The 24,497-nt window shown below is 40.7% G+C and overlaps 1 protein-coding gene and 1 pseudogene across 1 annotated transcript; one reads left to right on the forward strand and one right to left on the reverse strand.

The window, feature by feature from the left end:
• The first annotated feature begins 5,900 nt into the window (after window positions 1-5,900).
• Window positions 5,901-10,459, forward strand: LOC127784019 (uncharacterized). Its single transcript, XM_052311196.1, has one exon. The coding sequence runs from the start codon at window positions 5,966-5,968 to the stop codon at window positions 6,704-6,706; it is 741 nt and encodes a 246-aa protein (XP_052167156.1). The 5' UTR covers window positions 5,901-5,965; the 3' UTR covers window positions 6,707-10,459.
• Window positions 10,460-10,944: 485 nt separating this feature from the next.
• On the reverse strand, window positions 10,945-11,925 carry LOC127784141 (L10-interacting MYB domain-containing protein-like; annotated as a pseudogene).
• Window positions 11,926-24,497: the final 12,572 nt, after the last annotated feature.

The following is a 24,497-nucleotide window of genomic DNA, read 5'->3' on the forward strand; positions in this document are numbered from 1 at the left end:
CGAGACACCCGACCATGTTGCATTGGTCATAATTATCTAATTAAAATGTGACTGAATGGTGCGATGTGGGTGCATGGTTTTGCTGGTCGCAACCATGGCAATTAAGGACCGGTTCGCGGGATGCACTGGAAGACATACAGCGCTTGCCACAAGCGGGAATGGGTAACTGCCTGACTTGAAGTATAGCTTTCCGCTGGCTGACGGATCCAGGCAAGGGTGAGCGTGATAGAGTTCGGATGGGCCCTGTGATGGCCTATGCGGCTTTCTGATTTGCCTAGGCAAGAAAGGGGACTGCCCGCTGCCTGTTGGGGGCGCGGGTGAAACCTGAGGTGTGGTGTGTTTGGTCAGAGGGGGTTATATGAAGGGTCTTGTCACAATCACTCGACATGGTGACGTGTCCGGCCGGGCACGGTTACATGCCGGTGGATTGTGTCTTGTGGGTACAATTGTGCACCTCTGGCCAGAGTAAAACTATTCGAATAGCCGTGCCCATGGTTATGGGCGATCAACCAGAATCACCGTGATTAGTCTCAGTCCCAATAAATCGACTCAATGCACTGTAGTTCAGGTGGAATGGTTGGGCCTGTTCAACGTGGTGTAGCGTTGATTAGTGGAGATTGAATGTTACCTTAATTACTCAATAGTTTTACTGTTTTGCTCAATAAAATGTTTTACAACTGCCTTTATACAAATAGCCGTAAACCGTCTTTGTATCCCCTTGCACGTCTGCATTGTTGGTGTGGCTTGCTAAGTACAATGGTTGTACTCAGCATTGCTATTGTTCCCCCTTTTCAGAAGTGTAGTGCTTCTGAGCTGAAGACGAAGTTAGAAGATCAAGGCTCAAACCCCAGTTGAGTTTTGCCTGTGGAGTGGAGTTGAAGCCCAGCTAGGATCGCCTTTTCCACTGCTGCTGCTTTCGTTTCGGTGTGAGGACTAAGTGCCTCTTCTGTAAGTATTTTACGCTTTATTTACGTTTGGATCTGATATTAAGAGGCGGCATTCCAGATGCTGAAAACGCCAAGGATTACATGGCTAATGTCGAGGAGAACTTTAAGGGCTCCTCGAAAACTTATGCTAGTGCTCTCATCATGAGAATGCTCACATCTCGTTACAACGGGAAGGGGAGTGTGAGAGAAAACATCATGACAATGACCAACATGGCGGCACAACTAAAGAGTATGGACATGTCCATCTCTGATGGTTTCCTGGTTCACTTCATTATGAACTCATTGCCATCTAACTACGGTCCATTTAAGATTAACTATAACACTCAGAAGGACAAGTGGTCAATCGCCGAGCTCATCTCTCACTCTGTGGAGGAGGAGGAGTGTCAGAAGGCGGAAAGGCAAAGAAGCAAGCCTACCTTGTTGATAATGAGAAAGGCAAAAGGAAGGCTGATGAGATTTGTGTTGCTGAAACCAGTAAGAAACCTAGGAACTCTCCACACAAGCCCAAGCCTAAGGGGAAGCCTAAGACACCTGCTTCTCCTACTCCTGGTCCATCAGCAAGTGCCATAATATGCAGGTTTTGCAAAAAGCTAGGGCTCATTTAGAAGAACTGTAATGGCTTTAAGAAGTGGCTCGCTAAGAATGGAATTGAGTTCCATGAGGACTATCGCAAAGGGGGAGCGAAGTCTTAAAGTGGCGGACGGAAACGAACTTCATCTAGAAGCTATTGGAGACCTTTCATTAGTTTTGGAAGGAGGCCATCATTTATCACTACATGATGTTCTTTATGTTCCATCTGTCAAAAGGAACCTTATTTCTGTTTCATGTTTAACCGAACGCGGTTTTAGAGTTCATTTTGGACACAAAGAATGTTTTATTCAATTTAATGATGAGATTGTGGGTCTTGCTCTCCAGCAAGGCAAACTTTATTTGCTCTCTCTTGATAATTCTGCAATGAATGCTCATGATGTTGTATGTAATGTTAAGATTAATGAGACCTCATCGAAATTATGGCACTGTCTCTTAGGCCATATTTCGAAGGGGAGAATGGAACGTCTCATTAAGGAAGAGATACTTCATTCATTAGATTTTACTGAGGACAATCCCTGCTTAGATTGCATAAAAGGCAAATTTACTAAGACAATTAAGAAAGGAGCCACTAGGAGTACGGGAGTACTTCAATTAATCCATACGAACATATGTGTCCCATTCCCAATAACGTCAGTGGATGGTTATGATTCATTCATTACGTTTACTGATGATTACTCTCGCTATGGTTATATCTTTCCCATTAATGACCGGTCTGAGGCACTAAAAAAATTCAAGATTTTTAAGGCTGAAGTGGAGAATCAGCAAAATGTTAAGATTAAAGTAGTGCGCTCAGATCGGGGAGGAGAATACTATGGCAAGAGTGCTCCATATGGGCAAATTCCGGGGCCATTTGCCAAATTCCTACAAGAAAATGGCATTGTAGCCCAATACTCTATGCCCGGAGAACCACAGTAGAATGGAGTGGCTGAACGTCGCAACCGCACCCTAATGGACATGGTGCGAAGCATGCTTAGTCATTCCAGTTTGTCTGTGAAATTGTGGATGGAGGCATTAAAGTCTGTTGCCCATATATTACATCGGGTTCCTACCAAGTCCGTACCTAAGACACCTTATGAATTATGGACTGGTAAGAAACCGACTCTAAATTATTTAAGGATATGGGGCTGTCCTGCTGAAGCTAGGCCTTTTAATCCACATTTAAGAAAATTAGATTCTAAGACTGTAAGCTGTCACTTCATCGGATATCCAGAAAGATCTAAGGGGTACCGGTTTTACTGTCCAGACCGTGTCCATAAGTTTGTTGAGATGAGACACGCAGTCTTTTTAGAGAATGATCAAATCCGTGGGAGCTTACAGAACAGGGAGATAGACCTTGAGGTGATTCGGTTCTCGCAATCGGCCATCCAACAGGAAAATCTAACTGTACCTCAGATTGTGCCGCAGGCGTCTTCTTCTGAGGCCCAGGCTCCAGTTGAGGATATTAATGAACCTGTAGCACAAGATAATGTGCAAACTCCACAACCCACTGAGATCACTAATGAACCATTAAGAAGAACACAGCGGGAGAGAAGGTCTGCTATTCGCAGTGACTATGAGGTCTATATTGGAGAAGACATTGGGAAATCAGACGATCCTACTTCATTTAATGAAGCCATTAATAGTGAAAGTTCATCCAAGTGGCTTGAAGCTATCGAAGATGAATTAAAGTCTATGGGCACTAATGGTGTTTGGGATTTAGTAGATATTCCTGAAAGGGTCAAGACAGTAGGCTGTAAGTGGGTCAACAATACTAAGTATGACTCCAAAGGGAATGTCGAACGATTCAAGGCAAGGCTCGTAGCTAAGGGGTTTTTACAGAGAGAAGGGGTAGATTATAATGAAACATTCTCCCCTGTCTCAAAGAAAGACTCATTTAGAGTTGTCATGGTGCTAGTAGCTCATTATGATCTAGAGTTACATCAAATGGACATTAAGATTGCATTCCTTAATAGTGACTTGGAAGAGCAAGTTTTCATGACACAACCGGAAGGTTTTGTTGTGGAAGGCAAGGAACATATGGGATGCAGACGTAAGAAATCAATTTATGGTCTTAAGCAAGCGTCAAGACATTGGTACCTTAAATTCGATAATATGATAAGAAGCTTTGGATTTATGGAAAATGAAGTGGATAATTGCATTTATATGAAGAGTAAGGGTGGAAGTTTATAATCTTAATACTCTATGTGGATGACATCTTATTGGCTAGCAGCGATAAGCACCTGCTGCATGAGACTAAGGCGTTTTTGTCATCTAAATTTGACATGAAAGATCTTGGTGATGCCTCTTATGTATTGGGCATTGAGATACACTGAGACAGGTCTAGGGGCATATTGGGGTTATCTCAGAGATCATACATTGACAAAGTGCTAAAAAGATATAATATGAGTAAGTGCTCTATCACGCTTGCTCCAATAGTCAAGGGCGATAAGTTTGAGTTATTCCAAAGCCCGCGGAATCAATTAGAAAAGGAACAAATGAAGGCGATTCCGTATGCTTCAGCTGTCGGGAGCTTAATGTATGCCCAAGTCTGTACACGATCGGACTTGGCTTTTGTTACTGGAATGCTTGGCAGGTACCAGTCAAATCCAGGACTAGACCACTGGAAGGCTATTAAGAAAGTCCTTCGCTATTTGCAAGGCACTAAGCACTACATGCTAACTTATAGAAAGTTAGATAACCTTGAAGTTACTGGTTACTCAGACTCTGATTTTGGAGGGTGCATAGACATTAAGAAATCCACATCAGGTTATGTCTTCACTCTCGCAGGAGGGGCTATTTCATGGAAAAGCTCCAAACAAACTATAACTGCATCGTCGGCAATGCAGGCTGAGTTTATTGCATGTTTTGAGGCAACCGGACAGGCGGTATGGCTAAAGAATTTCATTCCAAGGTTAAGAGTGGTCGACAGCGCTAATGGACCACTCACCATATACTGAGACAATAAAGCCGCAGTTTTCTATTCAAGTAACGACAAGTCAAGTGCAGCTGCCAAGCACATTGACATTAAGTATCATGTTGTAAAAGATAGAATCCAGGATCAAACAATTAAGGTTGAGCACATAAGCACTAAGTTAGTGCTTGCGGATCCACTCACTAAAGGTCTACCACCCAACTTATTTAATGAGCATATTGCCGGCATGGGATTAGTAGGTGACCTATAAGCAAGATTCTAGAATAGAGGCATAAGAATCAATCAACACCCAATAAGATTAAGTTGATTCCTATCAAGGTATTATAGTGGCTATAGGTAATGTTGTCATAGTGACATTTTATTGATTACTATGACACATTGCTTTGGTTCGCTATTCTACTTAGACTGGACTCGTTAGCATTAAGATCAAGTGGGAGAAGATCAAGTGGGAGAATGTTGGTTGATCTCCTGGTAACGAGACCAGAGAGACGTGTCGTGGTCTAGGCCCACCCACACCCACGCCCACACGCGGCTAACGGCGAGGAGCGAGCGATACGCTCGCATCTCATCCACTACGTGCGCCGATCGGACGCGCATCGTTCTCCATAATGGATTCTCCCCCGATCTCCTCTAGCGCTATATTAAAAGAGAGAGGCCGTCTGTGCTTAGGTGACGATCTAAGTACACTAAACCCTCCCGATAAACCCTAACGCCAATCCTAAGAAGTGCTGGAAGGAGACCGAAAGGCGTTCTCCAACGCCGTTCCCGGCCAGTGTAGGTGGCGGCCTGAAGGGCGACGCCATCTGCTTCACCTCCGGCAACCTGCTACCACGACCTCGACATCACCGACGACTCCTACCGCGACTAAGATGGCTTCAAGCTCAACCGGTCAGTCAATTTGATCATGTATGTGCTAAGGATAAGTTAATGAGTATAAGATCTAATAATTGTATCGTAGTCAACACTTAAATTAATAAGATTAGCCCCATGTAGTATTTTTATTTTCGTGGTTGGGACGCTTTAGATAAATTCATGCACTAAAACTAGCGTTTCAGAGCAAGTTTAATAGTATAGCTAACCGTTGGCTCCAAATTATCTATAGTCAATTTAATAATCAATTCAGACAATAATTACCTATAAATATATACTACACAATTAATATCTTATCCCATCTGTCATACACAAATACATCTTAGAGTTTGTGTTGTAGCTGTAGCCAGCTGCTCTTCTCTCTTCTCTTTTATTTCATCGAATATGAATGTTTATAGCTAGATTATAGTCTCTATTACCACACTAAATTACACCAACATAATAAATTGTATTCTGTCCATTTAATTTACTCATAAAAATAAGTATCTGACGTGACGGCCCTCGCTAGATGGGGGAAGCCGGAAGCCCAAAGGGCCTTTAATTTAATAATTCAACTGCTGTGCTTCTCCTCCGGAAACAAAGGGTGACTTTAGTCAAAGACTGGTCACCACCCCACTTTGCTTTTGGCGACGAAACCCTCGCCGCGATGGCTACGACCCGCCGCCGGCCCGCCTCTGCGATTCCCTCCTCATCCGCTCCAGCCGACGAGCTCCCCGGCCGAGGAGGGGACGCGCTGGGGGCGGAGCGCCTGGAGGGTTCCGTACCGGCCGGGGAGTTGGTAAAGGCGAAGGCGACGAAGAAGCCGGTCGCGTTCGCGCGCGTCTGGTCGGAGGCGGACGAGCTCCGCATCCTGGAGTGCCTCGCCGCGCACGTCGAGAAGCACGGCGCGCCCCCGGGTCGCTCCCAGCTGCCCGAGGTCCTCGCCGGCCGCGGCCTCGACAAGGAGGAGTTCACCGTCTCGGAGATTTACGAGAAGGTGCGCCGCCTACGGACCCAGTACGACAAAATGCTCTCCGGTCCTCGGCCCGTACCGGGCGACAACAGGTTCGAGCTCTCTTGTGCCATTTGGGGCAACCCCGTCGCGCCACCACCAACCTCTCCGGCTCCGGAGAAGAGCTCGATTCCGGCGTCGGGAACCAGGGGCCGCAGGGACCTAGAGGAGCTGCGTCCTCTGTATCCTTATCTCGTCGATGAGGTGGAGAGGATCAGCACCAATGAGTTGGGTGGACATGTTCTCAAGATGGGATTGGAGTTCATCGATGATGGTACAGCCGTCCGTATGAACGGCATGGCGAAGAAGCAGAGGGTTCTGGAGCTCAAGACGATGTTGAAGCTAGATAGTATGAGGAAGGAGGTGACGAGGACGTTGCTCAACAACATGGATTGACAAGATCCTCCATCGTGGTATGACTCTGTGCATGCTGTGCCCCTTTTGTTACATATAGCTGCACGCCAATAGTTTTAGGATGCATTAGTACTCTATCTATTATAAGATGGTAAGGATGATCCAATGATATGTGATCTGGTCATGGATTAGTATATATTAGTTTGCCTAGTAAGATGATGCTGATGGTCCAACGGTATGGATGGCGTATGGGTTATTAATATATGTAAGTTTATCTAGTAAGATGACGATGATCTATATATGATCTTGTTTGATACCATCAGCCTTATTTATTTTTGCGCTTGAAATGTCATTGGGCCTTCATATTTGATTGGATGATTTATGGTCAGCTAGTTAAAATGGATTCAGGGATTCAGTTAGGCAGAAAGTTATGCCAGATGAACCAGTACTATATTGACTAAAATTGGAAGTAACTTGATGTTAAGGTAAGTTAAAAGGACACTTGATGTTACAGTATGTTCAAAGTAGAAAGTTATGTACTCATATATATAACAAAGTAAGTTCATTGAACACATGGGATTTGTGTACTCTAATAACCTGGAATTGTATCTTAAGCTGTCAGGACCACCGAGAAAGATATCTGAAGCTCCCACTACAAATATTTGGTTTTACTACTCAATTCCTTACATGTCTGCTGAATAAACTGTGTATTCAAATGCTTAGAATTTAGACGAAGCGCAAAGAGCTTAACACAATGAATTGTGAGGTATTTAGAACAATTCGTCCCTATAGATCTATTTGCATGATACAATTTTAGAGATCAAATAAGATTGAATCAATATGTACGTAGAACTATTTTCTATATTAACGAACATGTATAAGTAGTTGGTAAACATTATATAAATACATTTATGTAAAAACATTATAAATAGAGTTGGCGGTGGTGCCAGATTCACTGCCACCACCATTTGACTTCTTTTAGAATAGCATAGATAGTCAGATACAGATTATTCTTCCTCTTACAAATCCATGAAAAACAATACTGTATCCGTATATTTTATTTTTTGCAGATAGTGCCTACAGGCACATATAGATGCCTACAGGCACAAATATTACCGTATCCGTAATATTTGCACCAAGTTTTAGTAATTCGCAGTATCAATATTGTGCTGTATGTACTTTATTTTTCCTTGAAAAGTGCTCTGTGATCACTTTTGTTTTATCTTTTCATGGGGAAAATCAAATTACTAAGACCTTGTGTCGCATGGGCTGAAATTTTGACCCATTTATGTGTATGGGCCAAGATTTTAGTTAAAGTTCCTGCCTTGTAAACTAGTACAGATGGATGGGTTGGGATCTGGCCCATTAAAACAAGTCCTGAATGGTTTTCCCGGTAAGAAATTATATATTTGTTCTGTATGAACTCAATTGGTTAGATCAACCTGATGTTTGCCTGATGAGGAAAGAAAACCTTTGCTTCGTCATTCTGTACAAACATATATATTTTCTGTTGACAATACTCAGTGAAAAAAACACATAAGAGTAAATAAATTTCACAAAACTACATATATCGTGGCTTAAAATTAGTTTTCATATAGTTAATTGAACAAATAGGATTAATCTAGTCTAGCAACCTGAATTTGTAGTTTATGCTAAAAATATGTGAACCACAGAGAAAGACATCTGATGTTCCCAATTTCGTATATTTAGTTCTGCTGCTCCATGCCTTTTATGTTTGTTGAGCAAACTGTGCATTTGGGTGCTTAGAACTCAGAAAATATAGAAGACTTAAGACGAGCTTCTTTGGCTTTTTCATGTCAATCATGCGGAAGATTTGTACTAGTTAATTCCTCTTATAAATCCATCAAAATATTATCCGTTTTTATGAAAGTTCTGTATATATGTATTAATTGTTCTTCATAGAATTTTGTTTACAGAAATATTAATGCTACTGCCGGTGTAATCTTCAGCATATGTAAACAATGTCATGCTTTCTCGTACCTTGATCTTGTCATAATTCATATTGCGCTGTATGTCTAGTTGTCTACTTTTCCTTCAAAAACGTTCTGTGATCAGTGGTTTGTTTTTTCTTTTTTGAATGGTAATATAAAATAACTGAGGCCTTGTATAGGATGGCTGGAATCCTGGCCCTTTCGTTTCAATGGGCCAAGATTTTTTTTTAAAAAAAATAGTAAGCGGTAGGAGAGGTTCCTATAGTGAATAAATATAAATAATATATAAAAAAGATTACAAAATACATATGTACATGAAAATGGGCCAAGATTTTAGTTAAATTTATTGTCGTATACTCGTGGATGGGTTGGAAAACAAGGTTTCAGTGGTTTTTCTGGTTAGAGATGATCGTATTATTCTATAAGAAATTATCAATCAGTTAGATCGATCTAGCTGGTATTTGCCAGCGTCATTTGGAAAACCTTTTCTCCGGTAATGAATACAAGCATAGTTTGTGTACTCATTGCAACAAAAACATAGGAGTAAATTTCACAAAGCTGCAGATATCGTGGCTTAATTTGTTCAGTTACCTATATTTTTCTAAATTTAATAAAATGTAAGTTTAGAGAGAATCATTTAATGCACTATAATGATTTACTTTTGCATCTACGTTTTGAAAGACGCCTATATATAGGATACTTATTTTCAGGCGTTATAAATAGATTCCTCTATGAGTTTTCATTTTCAGATAGTCTGTAAAATGGCCCAACAAAGGCACATTGCCAATTTCCACAAATAGTGTAATCAATTCATTGTGACAAGTTTAAAAAAAATTATAGAAAAGTGCTGCCTTTTATTGTAGTTTATTTGACAGGAAAGATTCTCTCTAAAATATCTTAAGTTCACACCAAAAGATAGAGACAAACACTACTGAGTTTCTCTAATAAGTTTCCAAAAAAAAAATTTCCACCATTTAGTACCACTAAACAAACACTTCTTCAGTTAAGTTTCTTCCAAGCCGTAGACAGGATTATCTCACAAGCATCAGAAGTCATCACCGTAAAAGACAAGCGGCCTCTGCTGCTCTGCATCAAACCAGGGAGTTAAACTCAATATTTAAAATTGAGAAACTATGTGCTGATTGTCTATAAATATATTGTTGATGTAAATTTGGAATCGATTATTCCGAATGAGTTTGACCATGATGCACATAGTGTAATGAAGACATGAGTGTGGAAATCTCTACGCGCATAGTGGAAATCATCGACTCAGGTTACCCAATAGATGCATAGGTAAATCTCATGTCATGATCACAAATAGCTATCACATTTTAAGTTGTTGATTTAGATGTACCGATATATCTAATCTTCTCATCATCTGGAACTAATGCAAAGATATGAGTACCATCAACTGCTCCAATGCAATCGTTAAAATGTGGCCACATGCGACGATCTTTCCTAATTCTGTCATGGATAGTAGGAAAGTTTGGATTATTTGGACGTACAATATCACGTCCCAAATCCACTACGACGTAGAGTACTTCAAATTTTCTTGAAATTGTCTCACCGGAATGCTTGAAACGGTTTTTTGCCCTTTAGTTTGATGAACCATCACCTAGTATGTAGAGAAAAATTGCAAGTGCCTCCAATGTATGCATGTGTACAGTAAGTTCCAGCTTATATTTACTAACCAAAAAATCATTTAATGCAATAAAGGTGTGGCCATTCATACGAAGCATCTTGTAGCATTCACCTCGTGTGGCCAAAGTTTCTTGTACCCATCCCATTCCACTGAGACGTGATGTCCTAGGCTCAGCCTTATCCAAGTAGAGAGAGTAATAGTTCTCTGCAATTCTTCGAGTTGTACAAAAATTGCTTGCAGCAATAGCAAACAATTACATGGCTAGCAAATCAAATTCATATTCTTCATCTGATGAACCATCTTCACTCTCACTTTGACATTTACACATTAAAACAACAAATATTATTAGAACACAGATATATCAACATTCATGAATATATAGCTGAAAATAAGTCAGTCCAATAGTAGTGCATAACAAGTTCATAGTAGGTCTGAAAATAAGTTCACATTCATGGGTATACAACATTAATTAACAAGGTGATTTTATCCAACAACAGTGCATGACATAGGTACTCAATAATTGTTCTCATAATTGAATACAACTGAAACAACAAGGTGATACGACCACAAATTGTTCAGAATTAAATTTAACCCATACAAACATATGTCTCAAACACATTATAGTTCTGAAATGCATTGACATAACTTGATTAAAGGGATACAATTCATGGCTACACCACATTCAACTAATTTACGTACTTCACTTCATACTTCTTCTTAAGCCATCCAAAGCGACCTGTAGGAGTGTGCAAATAATTAACAAACATTTCCCTTTGATCCTTCTTGATAAATATTTCAGTTGCAATGAAATACTCATTTATCCGTTCAACAGCACCACATTCCTCCACCAAGGCCATAACATCCTTTATAGAACAATCCGGAGGATCCTTTCTTGTTTTAGTGAAGGACTAAATAGATGATAAAGTCTGTGCAGAGAGTTCATTACTCTTTGACATCTCCTCTACCATCTTTTGGGATCCACTCTTATTCTTTTTGGACTTATCCACCTTTGAGCCACTACCTCTCTTTCGTTTTGTACTTGGTTCATCATCCTCTGTCTCTTCATCGATCTCATTATCATCAGCAATATGAATTGACTCATTGGTGGGTGTTGGTGTAGTGCCTTACCATAAAGACCAATGGTTGACACTGGTATTGCGAATGTCTTCAAACATTTTCTGCAGTAGCTCTTCATTTTGCAAGCCAACCTTCATAAACTTGGTGCATCCTGGTGTATCCTACATAACATGGCATTATACAATGGGTTAGAACAATTAATTTGGCACAATAGTTATCAATTTAACACATTATTTCAAAATACTTACTACTTTCAGTTGCTTCCAACGTTCCACAGTAGCTGTAACAGTTTCCTTTGTGTTATCCCATCCTAAACATGTTTGAGATGTCAACTTCATCCAAAAATTGTATTCAACCCTAAGCTTATCCCACTTATTCTTAATTTGAAGCCTAGTGTACCTCAAACTTGTTCTTGCTGCAAATTTCTCAATGACTTCATCATACCTAGGATTAGATAAATAGGTATTTGGACGATTACCCGCATCTACTTGCTCAACAAAAATCTCATAGACAACTCTAGTGTTGTAGTCATTCCAATCAGCAGAGCCCATGGGCATTTTAACACCCTTCGAAGGCCGATTTTGAGCCATGCCTGTCATCCACTGACTCACACAAATCTTTTTTTTCAACACAAACATATATCATAGGTTCAAATTTAGTACTTAACATATATCATAGTTACTACCCACACATGACATGAGCAGAAATCAAATGTACAAATCAATTTATTTTTCATGATAAGATGAACTAGCAGCATGAAAGTAACATGAGCAAAAAATAAAATGTACAAATCCAGACATATGTTTGGTGTACTACAGCCATAATAATATATTGTCATTCTCCCGTGATTATAACCAACAATCAAGCAATCAATCCCCATAAAAATTAACCAAAGTTGAGGGAGAAATGAATTGTGGGTAGCCATTGTCGCCACCAATATGACATTGTCATTATCTGAACTTGGATGTATATCTATTTATCTGAGACAAAACAACTGGACAGTGACAATTGCCTAAATAATTCTACTTCTGGGGAGGTATGTGCTTTCAAATCATTGCGCATACACTGTCGGAAAGTGCATCCTTATTCAGAAAATATACTAGTAAAAAAAAGATTATGACATGAAGTTTTAAGTGAAAAGATTGAAATGATAATGTATGAACTTTCAGTGGTATATAAGGGGTTTAATTTTCTCGTTTCATTGTATTCCATACATCAGTCAGTGCTACTAAGGAGTACATATGTATTTATTCATGTGCTAAATCTGAACTATCAAATTGGTTTACTAAGGTTTGGGGATAACTTGCACACAGATATGGAGAAATCCCTTCACACCGCCGCTGTTGCCATGCTTCAAACCCTGCTATCGTCACCGTGCTGCATGCAGAAAGGTGCCGTCACCGTGCGCCGCCACCTAGTTGCCCAAAACGTAGCTCCAAGAGGAGGAGAGAGAGCAGCTCTGCCGCCGTGTGGCATCGCAGTCATCGCCGCAGCCGCCTCCTCGCTCGTCTCCCATTTGTCTCCTTTCTAGCGATAAGGCCCCGAGGGCGACGAGTGGATGGGAATCGCACCCACCGGTTCAGGTTGATCTAAGGGGTAGTGCGATGGCATTTTCCTGTAATTTTGATGAAAAGGGATGGGTGGCCCTGTAATTATTTTCAGAGTGGAGCTGTGGAGCCACGTTTTCGCCGCTCCACCTTGACAATACAAATTTCTCGAGCAATTCACCCCACTCCACTCCAAATTCTGTGAATCTAGACCATCTGGCACAGCCCCAGCTCTAAGTAAGTTGGAGTTGGGAGCTGAAGCTGTGACAAACGGGGCCTAAATGTGCAAATGGTGGAAATCTCTGCTACTCCACCATGTGAACCTCCTCTCGGCGGGGCAAAAAAAACATCTTTGCATAGAAAACTATTAAGGAACCGGCTTGTTGGTATTTCTTACGATCACAGATTAATTCGCAAGCGTACGGAATGCCGCTATATCACCTCCCCTTAGAGTAATCCAATGGTATCGAACACGAGGAACGTGCGTGCATTATCTACGATCTTGATTCAATCCATGAACAACAACCTTAGAATAATTTGGCTAGAGAAGATTCCTACGTCTTTTTAGTTAGTTAATTAAGTTAAAGGTTAAACTCTATCTGCCTGGCTAAGTCCGGCCTTGAGCTCTATGATGTACCCGAACGTGCAGGTATACAAAGAACAAACAATGTTGTCACCACCAGCTGCCTACCTCACTTTTCATGGAGCACACAACAAACAAAGGTATATTTTTAACCTAGACACGATGCCTAAGTTATTAATTACTATTCTAGCCATGCTCAGGAACTTCTTTCTTTATCAAGAGACTTAGTACTAGAGCACTCAGTTGCACACTAATTGATAAATACATACCGATATATCTCACATAAATAAACTAATTATAGAACATAAACAAACTCAAATACTTACTTTATAAAAGAAGCATCCATCGCTGTACGAGCGAGAGAAGAAGGCCAATAATCCTGGCTTTCTCCAGAACTCCGTAGGAAGAATGGCGACAACCCAGCACTCCATAAAATTCTCGAAAGAACTCCGATGTACTAATTATGAAACTACAAGTGAGATGTACTCTACTTGAGCTCAAGTTTATGTGTGTTGAAGTGTGGAGGAAGACCTCCTTTTATAGCTGCTAATGATGGTTCAAATGGTGGTTAACCCCTCACAACCGTCATTGGGAGTTCATCCCGGTCTTCTACATGTAAGGTGGAGATAAGGTGGGCCAAGAGTGGCTAGTGGGCCCCACCTCTCTCCACAGACTTTCTCCAGCAGTTTACAGGTGGGCACCTATGGCGATTAAGGATGGTTTGGCCCCACTTTTAAGTCGGTTTCGACTGACTTGTGCACCCTCCAATCCTTGTACTCACATATAATTGGCCAGAGGTTCATTTTAATCACATGGTGGGTGTATTTTCTCCTTAAATGTCCTGCATACATATATTTACCAAAACTAGTGGAAGTGGTTAGTGGTAAACTCCTACCACTAAGATTTGATAGTATATTTGATACAACCTCTGTTTCATATTATAAGACTTTCTAGCATTGCCCACACACACACACAAATATATATATATATAGAGAAAAACTATTCTATAACCACCTCCCACCTCAGTCAAAGGTCAGTCAAAACACCCCCACATCAGTCAAAACCCGGTCAAACTGCCTACCAACTCCCCCACCACCCACCTCTTCTCAGCTCTCGTCTTGCGAAATAGTGTAGTAACGCGACAGCCATCGAACAGTAATTCTGTGTCTTACGTGTAGTAACAACATTCAAATTTAGTTGAAATATAGTCATGACGGATCTACTTTTGATAAGCATTTTTTTTCTAACATCATGGTGCAAATGGTTTTAAAAAATCATACATCACATGAGAGATATTGTTATTCGAAGCTTGGGTTTTTTTGGATCTTAACTCTCCACAAGTAGTAATACTATAGCATTACTACTTGTTACTACTATCTGTTATGCATTACTACAATCCCATCGCGACGTTATTGTAAGTGTGTAGTAAAAGCCATAAGTTTTGTAGTAACAATGCGTCTTACTGCAATTTATGTATAGTGTTACTGCATAAACATGTGGTAACGTGTACCTTCCATGTAGTAACACTTCAACTTTGTGCGGTAACAAGTATATTTAGCATGTGAGACTTTTAACCCATATTTTTCTTTTGATTTCTGGTTTACTACAATTTCACCACGATGTTACTGCCAAAGGTGCAGTAACGTTCTATATGTTCTACAGTAACAAAGTGTTTTACTGCAGTTCTTGGATAGTGTTACTACATAAACATGCGGTAATGTGTAACTGTCAGGTGGTAACGTGTATATGCCGTGTAGTAACACTTTTACTTTTGTGCAGTAACAAGTATATGGTTAGCATCTAAGACTTTGAACCCATATATTTTTATTTCAATTCCTAGTTTACTGTAATTCACAACAATATTACTGTCAAAAGTGCAGTAACGTCATATACATGCATTGCAGTAACACTATATTGGAGGGAGGAGACCAGTTTTCTTGAGAAGAGGGAGGAAGAACGATTTCTTGTGGAGGGGAATATGTAGATGCATTTTGAAGTTTAAACCTCCACATGCACTACAGTATCATTGTGAAAACGGTTTTAAAAAACAATACATATCTTGTGAGATATTGCTTTTCAAAAATTGGCATTTTGAACTTTAATCATCCACATGCAGTAACATAATGTGTACCTTGCAGTAACAAGGGCCTATACATGCAGTAACATGGTTTTACCAAATGTATAAAATTGTTCAAAACACTCCTACATCAATCAGACCTCGCTCAAAGCCACCAACAGACTTTACCTATAGCCCACCTATTCGATCTTCATCTCGTAAACATGACATAGTAAAATTACAATTATCGTGCAGTAACATAGCTACTTGGAAGTGATAACATACACCTATCATATAGTAACACTTCTACTTTTGTGCAGTAACAAGTATATGGTTAGTATGTGAGGCTTTAACCCAGTAATACCAGTCACTTGACTGTAATAACAACCTATATATTTTGTAGTAACCGGACGCGTATCGTTACTACATGTTTTGTGCCAAATACTACAAGGATTTAGCACGTATGAGAAGATAAATTTTTACTAAGAAAACTCTCTCACAACTGAGAAATAGCCTACTGGTTAGTGCCATGTGGTAATTTGAGTTGAAGGTCTTGAGTTCTATTCCCATTGAAGGCGAATTATTCCTTTATTTTTTTTCTCTCTCAAAAAAGGAGAGAGGTGGAGGGGGGATCGGGAGAAAGAAGGGGAGAGAGGGAGCGAGCGCTCGGGTGGGGAGAAAAGAAGGGGAGAGGGGAGGAGCACTGGTGGGGAGAAAAAAGGGGAGAGGGGCTCGGGTGCGGAGCAAAAAAGGGGAGAGGGGAGGAACGCTGGTGGGGAGAAAAAAGGGGAGAGGGGGAGGAGGGCGGGAGAGGCGTGTGGGGTGGGGGGAATCGGGAGGGGAGGGGAGGGGGGCATAGAATAAGTATTCTATACCTTGGGTGGGTGTAGAATAGTCTTACCCTATATATATATATATATATATATATATATATATATATATATATATATATATATTAATGAATCTAGACATACATATGCGTTTAGATTCATTAACATTTATATGAATGTGGGCAATGCTAGAAAGTCTTATAACCTAAAACGGAGGGAGTATCTTCTGTGCAGGAGTTGAAAGTTAAAGTTTGCACTTTACGTTCGTCAACAGAAGGCTCAGCCTTGGTTACCCACTAATTGGGCTCATCACTTACTATGAAATGTGAACAAGGCATCATCTATAAATAGAGAGTTGGAGGAGAGGATTTGTACACGTGAGAATGAAAGAAAGAATGAGAAAGAAGCCACACCCCCACATCTTGTGCCTCTATTTTTTCTAGAATTATGCAATCCCTCTTGAACTATACTTCAGCAGGAGGGGTTGCGTAATGCGTTATCAGTATGATGTTCTACTGGAGACCAAGAAAGAAGAAGGGTAAGAAATTGTAAATCTGCATCGTATTTCTTGAATCGAATCACAAAAATGGATTCTTCTCTCCATTCTTGATATGTATTACCACTCGCGACAAACACCGCCACCGCCGACTCGGAGTCATCGGTGGAGAGCCAATTCGGGTGTTAAGGGCAGTGCCACTGGTTGGAAATTGCACCCCTCGAATAAATCTCGGATCGAGTCATGCACTTCATTGTGTTGCGTCATGACGTCCAGGTTGCAAGGCTGTAGGACGCCCGTGTCCCACCATGAATCGTGCACCGCAACATGAAGGCCGCGAACTGTATCACACGGGAACAATGGGAGAAAGAAGAAAGAAGAAGAACGAAAAAAAGGAAAGAAGGCTGTAGCCCCGCCACTCCTACCATGGCCATGGAGACCGCCACATCGCACCGTCGGCCAGTGGGCCACCGCATGGTCGTGCCACTCCTAGCCCCGCCGGCACATGGTCGCGCCACACCTCGCCATCGGATGGCCACGTGTCACCATCCTCGCATGGCCGCACTCCATGCTAAGCGTCGGATAGTGCTGGGCTGAGCCTCCGACATCGTCGCACTGCGCCCAGTGGCGCCCACGGCTTCCGCCGCCATTATGGGAGGGAGAAAAGAAAGAAGAAAACAAAGGAAAGAAAAAAAGGAAAAAAAAAATGGAGGAAAAAGTGGCAAGTAGCACTAGCTAGCGTAGCCGCTGTCACTGACCACCCGCAATGGCCGCCTACCGACCGCTCACCTTGTGCCTGCCCGTATGCCACCTCCGGCACCAACCGTCGTGCCGCCGCATCCTCCCATCATCGTTGCATGACTACTTCGCCGTGGCTCATAGCCGCTGGGCCGTGCCGTTGCACCCTCGTACTTGGCCGTCGTGCGCCTAGGCTGTGTTGCACCGCCTCAGCTTCCCTTGCCCATGCGCATGGCCATTGGGGGAAAGAGGAAGAAATGAAAAATAGAAGGAAAAAGAATCTCCTACGATTTTACAAAAAGTCCCTTGTAGTTTTTGGAAATTAAGCGCCTATTTCTTGCATTGGAAACTTTACGTTTTATACACTGAATTTTCTAGAAAATACACAAATAACCCTCTTCATTTGGGATATTTGTTTAAATAGCATTCGATATTTGCAAAATCCACTAAAAAAATGTATTCTTGCATAAAAGAGCCAAGGAATTTTGAATATCGATCCCAACCATCCAAGTTGAGGCACTTTTCTTGTTGATGTTTATGATTATGAAATTTATTTATCGCATTTTTTATTATTGATTATTTGTAATGCTGTTTTTACCTTTAACTAATATCTTTGTGATAAAATATATAGAATTGCATAGAATATATTGGAATTATTTGTGAAAATTTTGTGTACCATTATATTGCAACATTTGTGCATGTTACCTGAATAAAATTTGCACATATTTTCGAATGACTAAAGATGATTGGCATCGCGAACTAGAAAGTTCGCCAAATCTAGATTATCCCTGACACATGCAACCAAAGTTGAAATTGTACTGTAGTAGGAAGCTCTGAACACCATTAACTCAAGTGCGCTCTATTTATTAACTTGATGAGATTGATCAAGCATTTCTATTTGATATCTCTTGAATAAGTTCACTAGACGAATGAGGGCATAGGCACTCTTTTGACTGCACAAAAAAGTGGTTTAAAGGATTATGATGCACACCCACCACTCATAGAGCAAGAACTATGAGCAGGAATGGATATTTTCGATTCAAATTCACTAAGCAAATGATCCGAAGAGTATGGTAATACGATACACCGAATTTGCACCCAATAATGTGAAAACTCTTGATGCTCTATCTAAACGCGATGAAAGTCGCACGCAAGTATCATTCGTACGCATACAAGAAGTATGCCTAGCTAGTTGAGACTAGAATTATGTAATGTTCAGGATAGTGTTAACTAGAAGAACATTGCCTTCCCAAACCACCAGCACACAGTTGATAATGAAATCAACACGAGCAGCTTGTCTGGTCTGTATTTACCTCAACGAAAGAAGAATCTAGAACAATGCACTCATGAGTATGAGAAGAAAAGGAAAAGCACACTCATCATGAAGAGAACTCCTAGCCTATTTGCATGGCTACGGATGTAGAATCTCCTATGCTAGGCTGGATCGGCCCTAAAATTTATTTTAGACTAGAAAAACATTGTCATAGCTGCCGAGCAAGAAGCTCACTGTCAAGTTAATTGAATCCAACGTACCGGAATACTTTGTTTAATCAATTCACTTTGTCATCGTTTGTTGCAATTTTTGAATACAATATTTTTTCAATACAATATTTTTTAATACAATATTGAATTGAATAAATGGTTTCTACCCTAGTAGAGCACACATTTTTCTCTGCAATAAAGGATTATTTCTAGTATAAAATAGTATATTTGAGACGTTTACTATTTTGTTGCTTTTTCCTAGCACATGATTATAATGCTTTGAATTTTGTGTTGCACCCAAACATTAAAGAAAAAGATTGAATTGTGGTCCACTTAACCACAAATAGCACTTTAAGAGAAAGAGGCATTTTTTTTAAAAAAAATAGAAATAGAAATACTATGGCCTTTGCTAGTAGTAGCAATTGAAAATTTTGGCCGTGCCACGATCATATTACCTATGGAACAAATATGCACTTTATAAAAACATTTATTGTACTATGAACTTCATTGAACTCTCTAAAATTATGAAGATTTGGGTTACACTACTTGTTTGCAATAATTTTTCTGCCATATTGGTCTTAGAATTATAAGATGTATGGTCATAGCACATATATGCATAATTTCCCTAAATAAGGAAGATTTGTGTGCCAGTATGCACCAGCATGAGATTAACACATGGACCACATACCACGAAGGTATAATTTCAGCATCTCTGAAGTGGATTGCATGGAATACTTGCGCTCCTATTTTTGGTACTATATCAATAGAACGCTTCTGAATTAGTCAATATCCCGTGTCTATTTGAAACTGCATATTTGCCAAGATTGATCCAACAAGATGACGTGAACTCGAATGAATTTCACTAATCATCTTTAGAAGTCCATAAGGACAATGCTAAAGTAGTATTTGATGATTGGTGAATTGGCATAGACTAGCATTAAGTACCAAATATCGAGATGAATAGACTAAGTGATGCGGACATCACTCCTTCGGATACACACAACAATCCTCCAACGGTCATTCAAGGACCGATAACAAGAGCTCGCGCGCGACAATTGAATTTAGAGGTGAGCTCGTTCTTATGTTCTTCTTTGTACGAATTTGAGAATAGATTGCTACCTAATGATTATATTGTGATTAGGAACAATGGAGGGGACAAGGAGACACTTGGAGAACGACTTAGAGTCATGGAGGATCATCGAGGACGTCCAAGTCAAGGTGGAGGCCCAAACCAAGTCGACTTCGAGTGCAATTCGGAGTCCAGGACCAGTCTGCACTAAAACGGACGCCCAGGTCGTATACGTGCTCGGATTGGGGCGTTCTTTATATGGATGGAAAGCTAAGAAGATAACTTTTCCAATCACTACTAAAAAAGTGATTTTTATGTACGAGAGCCCATGATTTTTGCAAACGGACCATAACTAGTGGCGTCTGCAAAAATCGAGCGTCATTTTCCCACACGGCTCCTTAAGTGGCCCATATGGAAAAATCGATTTTCCCATACGGGCCTCTTAAAATGGCCGTATGCAAAAATGAGCTCATTTTTGCATGCGGCTCACTTAAGCGCCCGCATGGAAAAATCAATTTTTCCATACGGGCCACTTAAGGAGCCGTATACGAAAATAAAATTTGAAAAAATTTAAAAAATTGAAACTAGTTTATCTCAATCATATGAAATCCAAATTAGATGATTTTTTTCCTAAATGTTTCTAAAACCATGCTCTATCATGTTATTGTGTTCATACTGCTATTATTTGGTCATTTTTTCTTGTGACTTTGTTTAATTATCAATTAAAAGTTTGAATTTCAAAACTTCAAATAATATTTTGAAGTAGTAAATGAATTCAGATGAAAAAGTCATCAACAACAAAGTTGTATAACTCATCAAGATCTATAACTTATATTATATTCATTTCCTCATCCAACAAAGTGATGGAAACATTTTCACAAAATTTACATCTCTCTCTCCATAGTTTATAAAACTATATACGAGATATACATTTTGTGAACAATGTTACAGATAACTTTGTTGGATGAAGAAATGACCAAAATAAAAGTTATAGATCCTGATGAGTTATAGAACTTTGTTGTTGATGACTTTTTCAGTTGAAATCATTTAGTATTTGAAAATGTTGTTTGAAATTGTCATATTTTGAAAATCAAGTTCAAACTGTTCAAACAAAGTCATATAGAACAATGACCAAAACAAAAGTTGTAGATCTTGATGAGTTATACAACTTTGTTGTTGAGGACTTTTCCATTTGAAATCATCTAGTACCCGAAAAATTATTTGAATTTCCTATATTTTAAAATTCAAATTTTATATAGTTCAATCAAACTCGGATGGAGAAATGACAAAAAGAAAAATGGTAGATCTCAATGAGTTCAACAACTTTGTTTTTAACCTTTTCATATGAGTTTATCTAGTGCCATAAAAATCGATTTGAAATTTAAAAAGCCACATATGAAAAATCAATTTTTACATGCGGATGCTTAAGTAGCCCGCAATGAAAATGGTCCCTCTTCCTTCCCTCTTCCGCAATTCAAAAAATTTCACACCTAACCCTATCTTATCCTCTCCTCTCAGTCTTCTCTCTCTCACTCTATCTCTTCTCTCTCTCTCTCTCTCTCATACCGAGAGCGGCGCGGGGTGTGGCGGGCGCGGTGGCGGTGCCGACCGAGAGCGGCGTGGGGCGGGGAGGGCACGGCGGGCGCGGTGGCGACGGCAGTGGCCGGGGGCGGGAGCGGCCGCGGGCTCCAGTGCCAAGGGCGGCGGCCCGTTTCGGCGTGGATCCGGCGACGGTGCGATGACAGCGTCGATCCGGCGTCGGCGGCCCATCCCCGCGCGGATCCGCCACCTCTACCTCCCTCTATCGTCGCCATCGACTTCCCCGCCCTTCCCTGCGGCGCGACGACGGCGTCGATCTGGCGGCGGCGGCGCGACCTCGCGTCGATCCGCGTCGGTGGCCCATCCCGGCGTGGATCCAACGGGGACGCGACGACAGCGTGGATCCGGCGGCGGCGGCCTGTCCCCGTGCGGATCCGGCGCCAACAACGACGGACGACGGTGGGAGCGGTGAAGTGGCCGACGACGGTGACGAATCCGGCAGCGCGGAGGCCGGCTGGATTGGGCGGCGATGGGCTAGGGTTCGGCTTTTTTTTTTATTTCGCTGAATTCATTTTCGCATGCGGCTGGTATAGGGGACCGCTTGCAAAAATCCAATTTTTGCATACGGTTGCTCTAGCCGTATGCAAAGATGACGATCTTTGCAGAAAATTTCGCACATGCGGCTGGCCTAGCCACATGCGAAAATCGTTGTCGTCCGTCTGCAAAGACGTAATCTGTAGTACTGAATAGTTTTGGTCCCACATCCAAATTCTTTCCGAGTCAACGGGAATCGACCGAACAAGTTGACGTACATAATCTGTCCTGGTGCTGCGTCACCGTATTTGTGTCTTTGGGCCGTGTATCATGTTGGAACCCATTAGGGTTGCATCAAGGGTTGGTTGTACGACCCTAAACTCTATATTTCAATACTCGCCGTAATCTTTATGGTTTGAGTTTTGCTTAGATTATTCTGTCAAGAATAGTTTCGTCGCTAGATCGGTTTGTGGAACCCCAAATTCAAGTGCTTAATCATTCATATGCAATTGTGTTGCAATCTATCTTGTTCTTGCTTGTGTTCTTCGATTCGCATGCAGTGATTAGCCTTCTCGATGAGGTCAACCGGGTTTCGGCACGGTTGATAACCAGAGGAGACGTGGTGCTGCGATTGCAGGGCTCAGTAGCGTGTTCGTTCAGAAGCCGGATCGATTTGTGTCGCGACTCCACCCAAATCGACTGTTTATCAATACCTATCATAAGATTGGGACCTAACATCCCTCATCAGTAAGACCCGTTCTAATATCTATGGATTGCAGTATTTGCTATAACATTATTGTAATACCCGTTGTGTGACACATGTAGTCCTAAAAGTAAGTGGATTCTGATAGAAAATCCAATATCATTTATGAGGATAAAGTAGAATATGTCACACATATACAAATGAGATACGTGAGAAGCAAACTCAGAACCCCAAGTTCTTCTATGCACATGAATTGGATAAAAACAACAAAATATTGCGGAATGAATTATGTGAAAATCATGCAGATTTGTCCACTAAATCATCGTTGACATCTTATCTTGGATAAATATGTCCGAGAAACTGAAATAATGAGAATTAGAGAAATGCAAAATTCAGAGGGAGAATTCTGTTAACTCATTCCAGAATTTTGATATGAAAAATCAAGTGCCCAAAATCAATATAGAAATATTGAATGAAGAATTGGGTGGATTGTACTTTTCTTCCCTTGGATAAGTTTTCCCTACAGTTTTTAATCGATGTTTTTAATGAGGCAATTCATACGATATTACAAACATATGCTATCTACTCATTTTTCTCCAAAATTTCCCAGTGGGTTTTTACGGAGTTTTGATGAGGCAAATGCATCACGCAGTGAGACCTAATGTCAGAAAAGGGAAAATGTTAGAAAACCAGTGGCATGTAGAAGTCTAGCCCAGTTACCCACTAGTTGGGCCCATCACTAATATGAAATGTGGGCAAGACATTGCCTATAAATAAAGTTTTGGAGGAGAGGATTTGTACACTTGAAAATGAAAAGAATGAATAAGCTAAGAAAAAAAAGTCACATCCTCATATTTTGTACCTCCACTTTTATAGATATTATGTAATTTTTCTGGACTATACATGGTTGCATAATAATAATAGGCAGACTATTTTGCTATTTCATGGCATTCTGAAATATATTAGCCTACTCTGCTTTCCAACCGAAATCCACTGCAGCATAAGTAGCTTTTTGAAAAGAAACAGCAGCATATATATATATTGCTCTAATTAAAGCAAAACACCAGAAACCAATAGAAAATGGCAAAGAAAGTTATTCCTAGGTCCACCATTGCTGTAGGATGGGACATGTGTATGAGCTCTAGTTCATTTGGAATCTTTAATTCACATGCACTCCCTAACTTGATTTAAAATACAGGCAAGCATCGTCAAGATTCTTTTCTATTTGTTTGTTTATTATAAGCCGATAGGGAGGGCACGCGGCGAAACATGGCAACAACATGGCGACATCGGCCGTAAAGTACGAGTTCTATTTTCATATCTATGAAACCTAATGATTTTCTACTTTTCTCCATCTAGAGTTCTTCCCGAAGCTCTATGAATTTCCCTTTCCCAATACTGGATTCGTTCACAGTGCACCAGTCGATCGTCTTATACAGCACTAATAATCAATTGAATCGATAGGAATTCAGTGGCACATGTCACACGCACTAGAAGAGAGAGTAGGTAGGAACCATGCATATACAACTATTTAGTAAAGATGCTCAAGGAAGCACTGGATCCTTCCTGCTAAACACAGCCACAT

This window comes from Oryza glaberrima, chromosome 9 (genome assembly GCF_000147395.1).
Source record: "Oryza glaberrima chromosome 9, OglaRS2, whole genome shotgun sequence".
Taxonomy (NCBI): domain Eukaryota; kingdom Viridiplantae; phylum Streptophyta; class Magnoliopsida; order Poales; family Poaceae; genus Oryza; species Oryza glaberrima.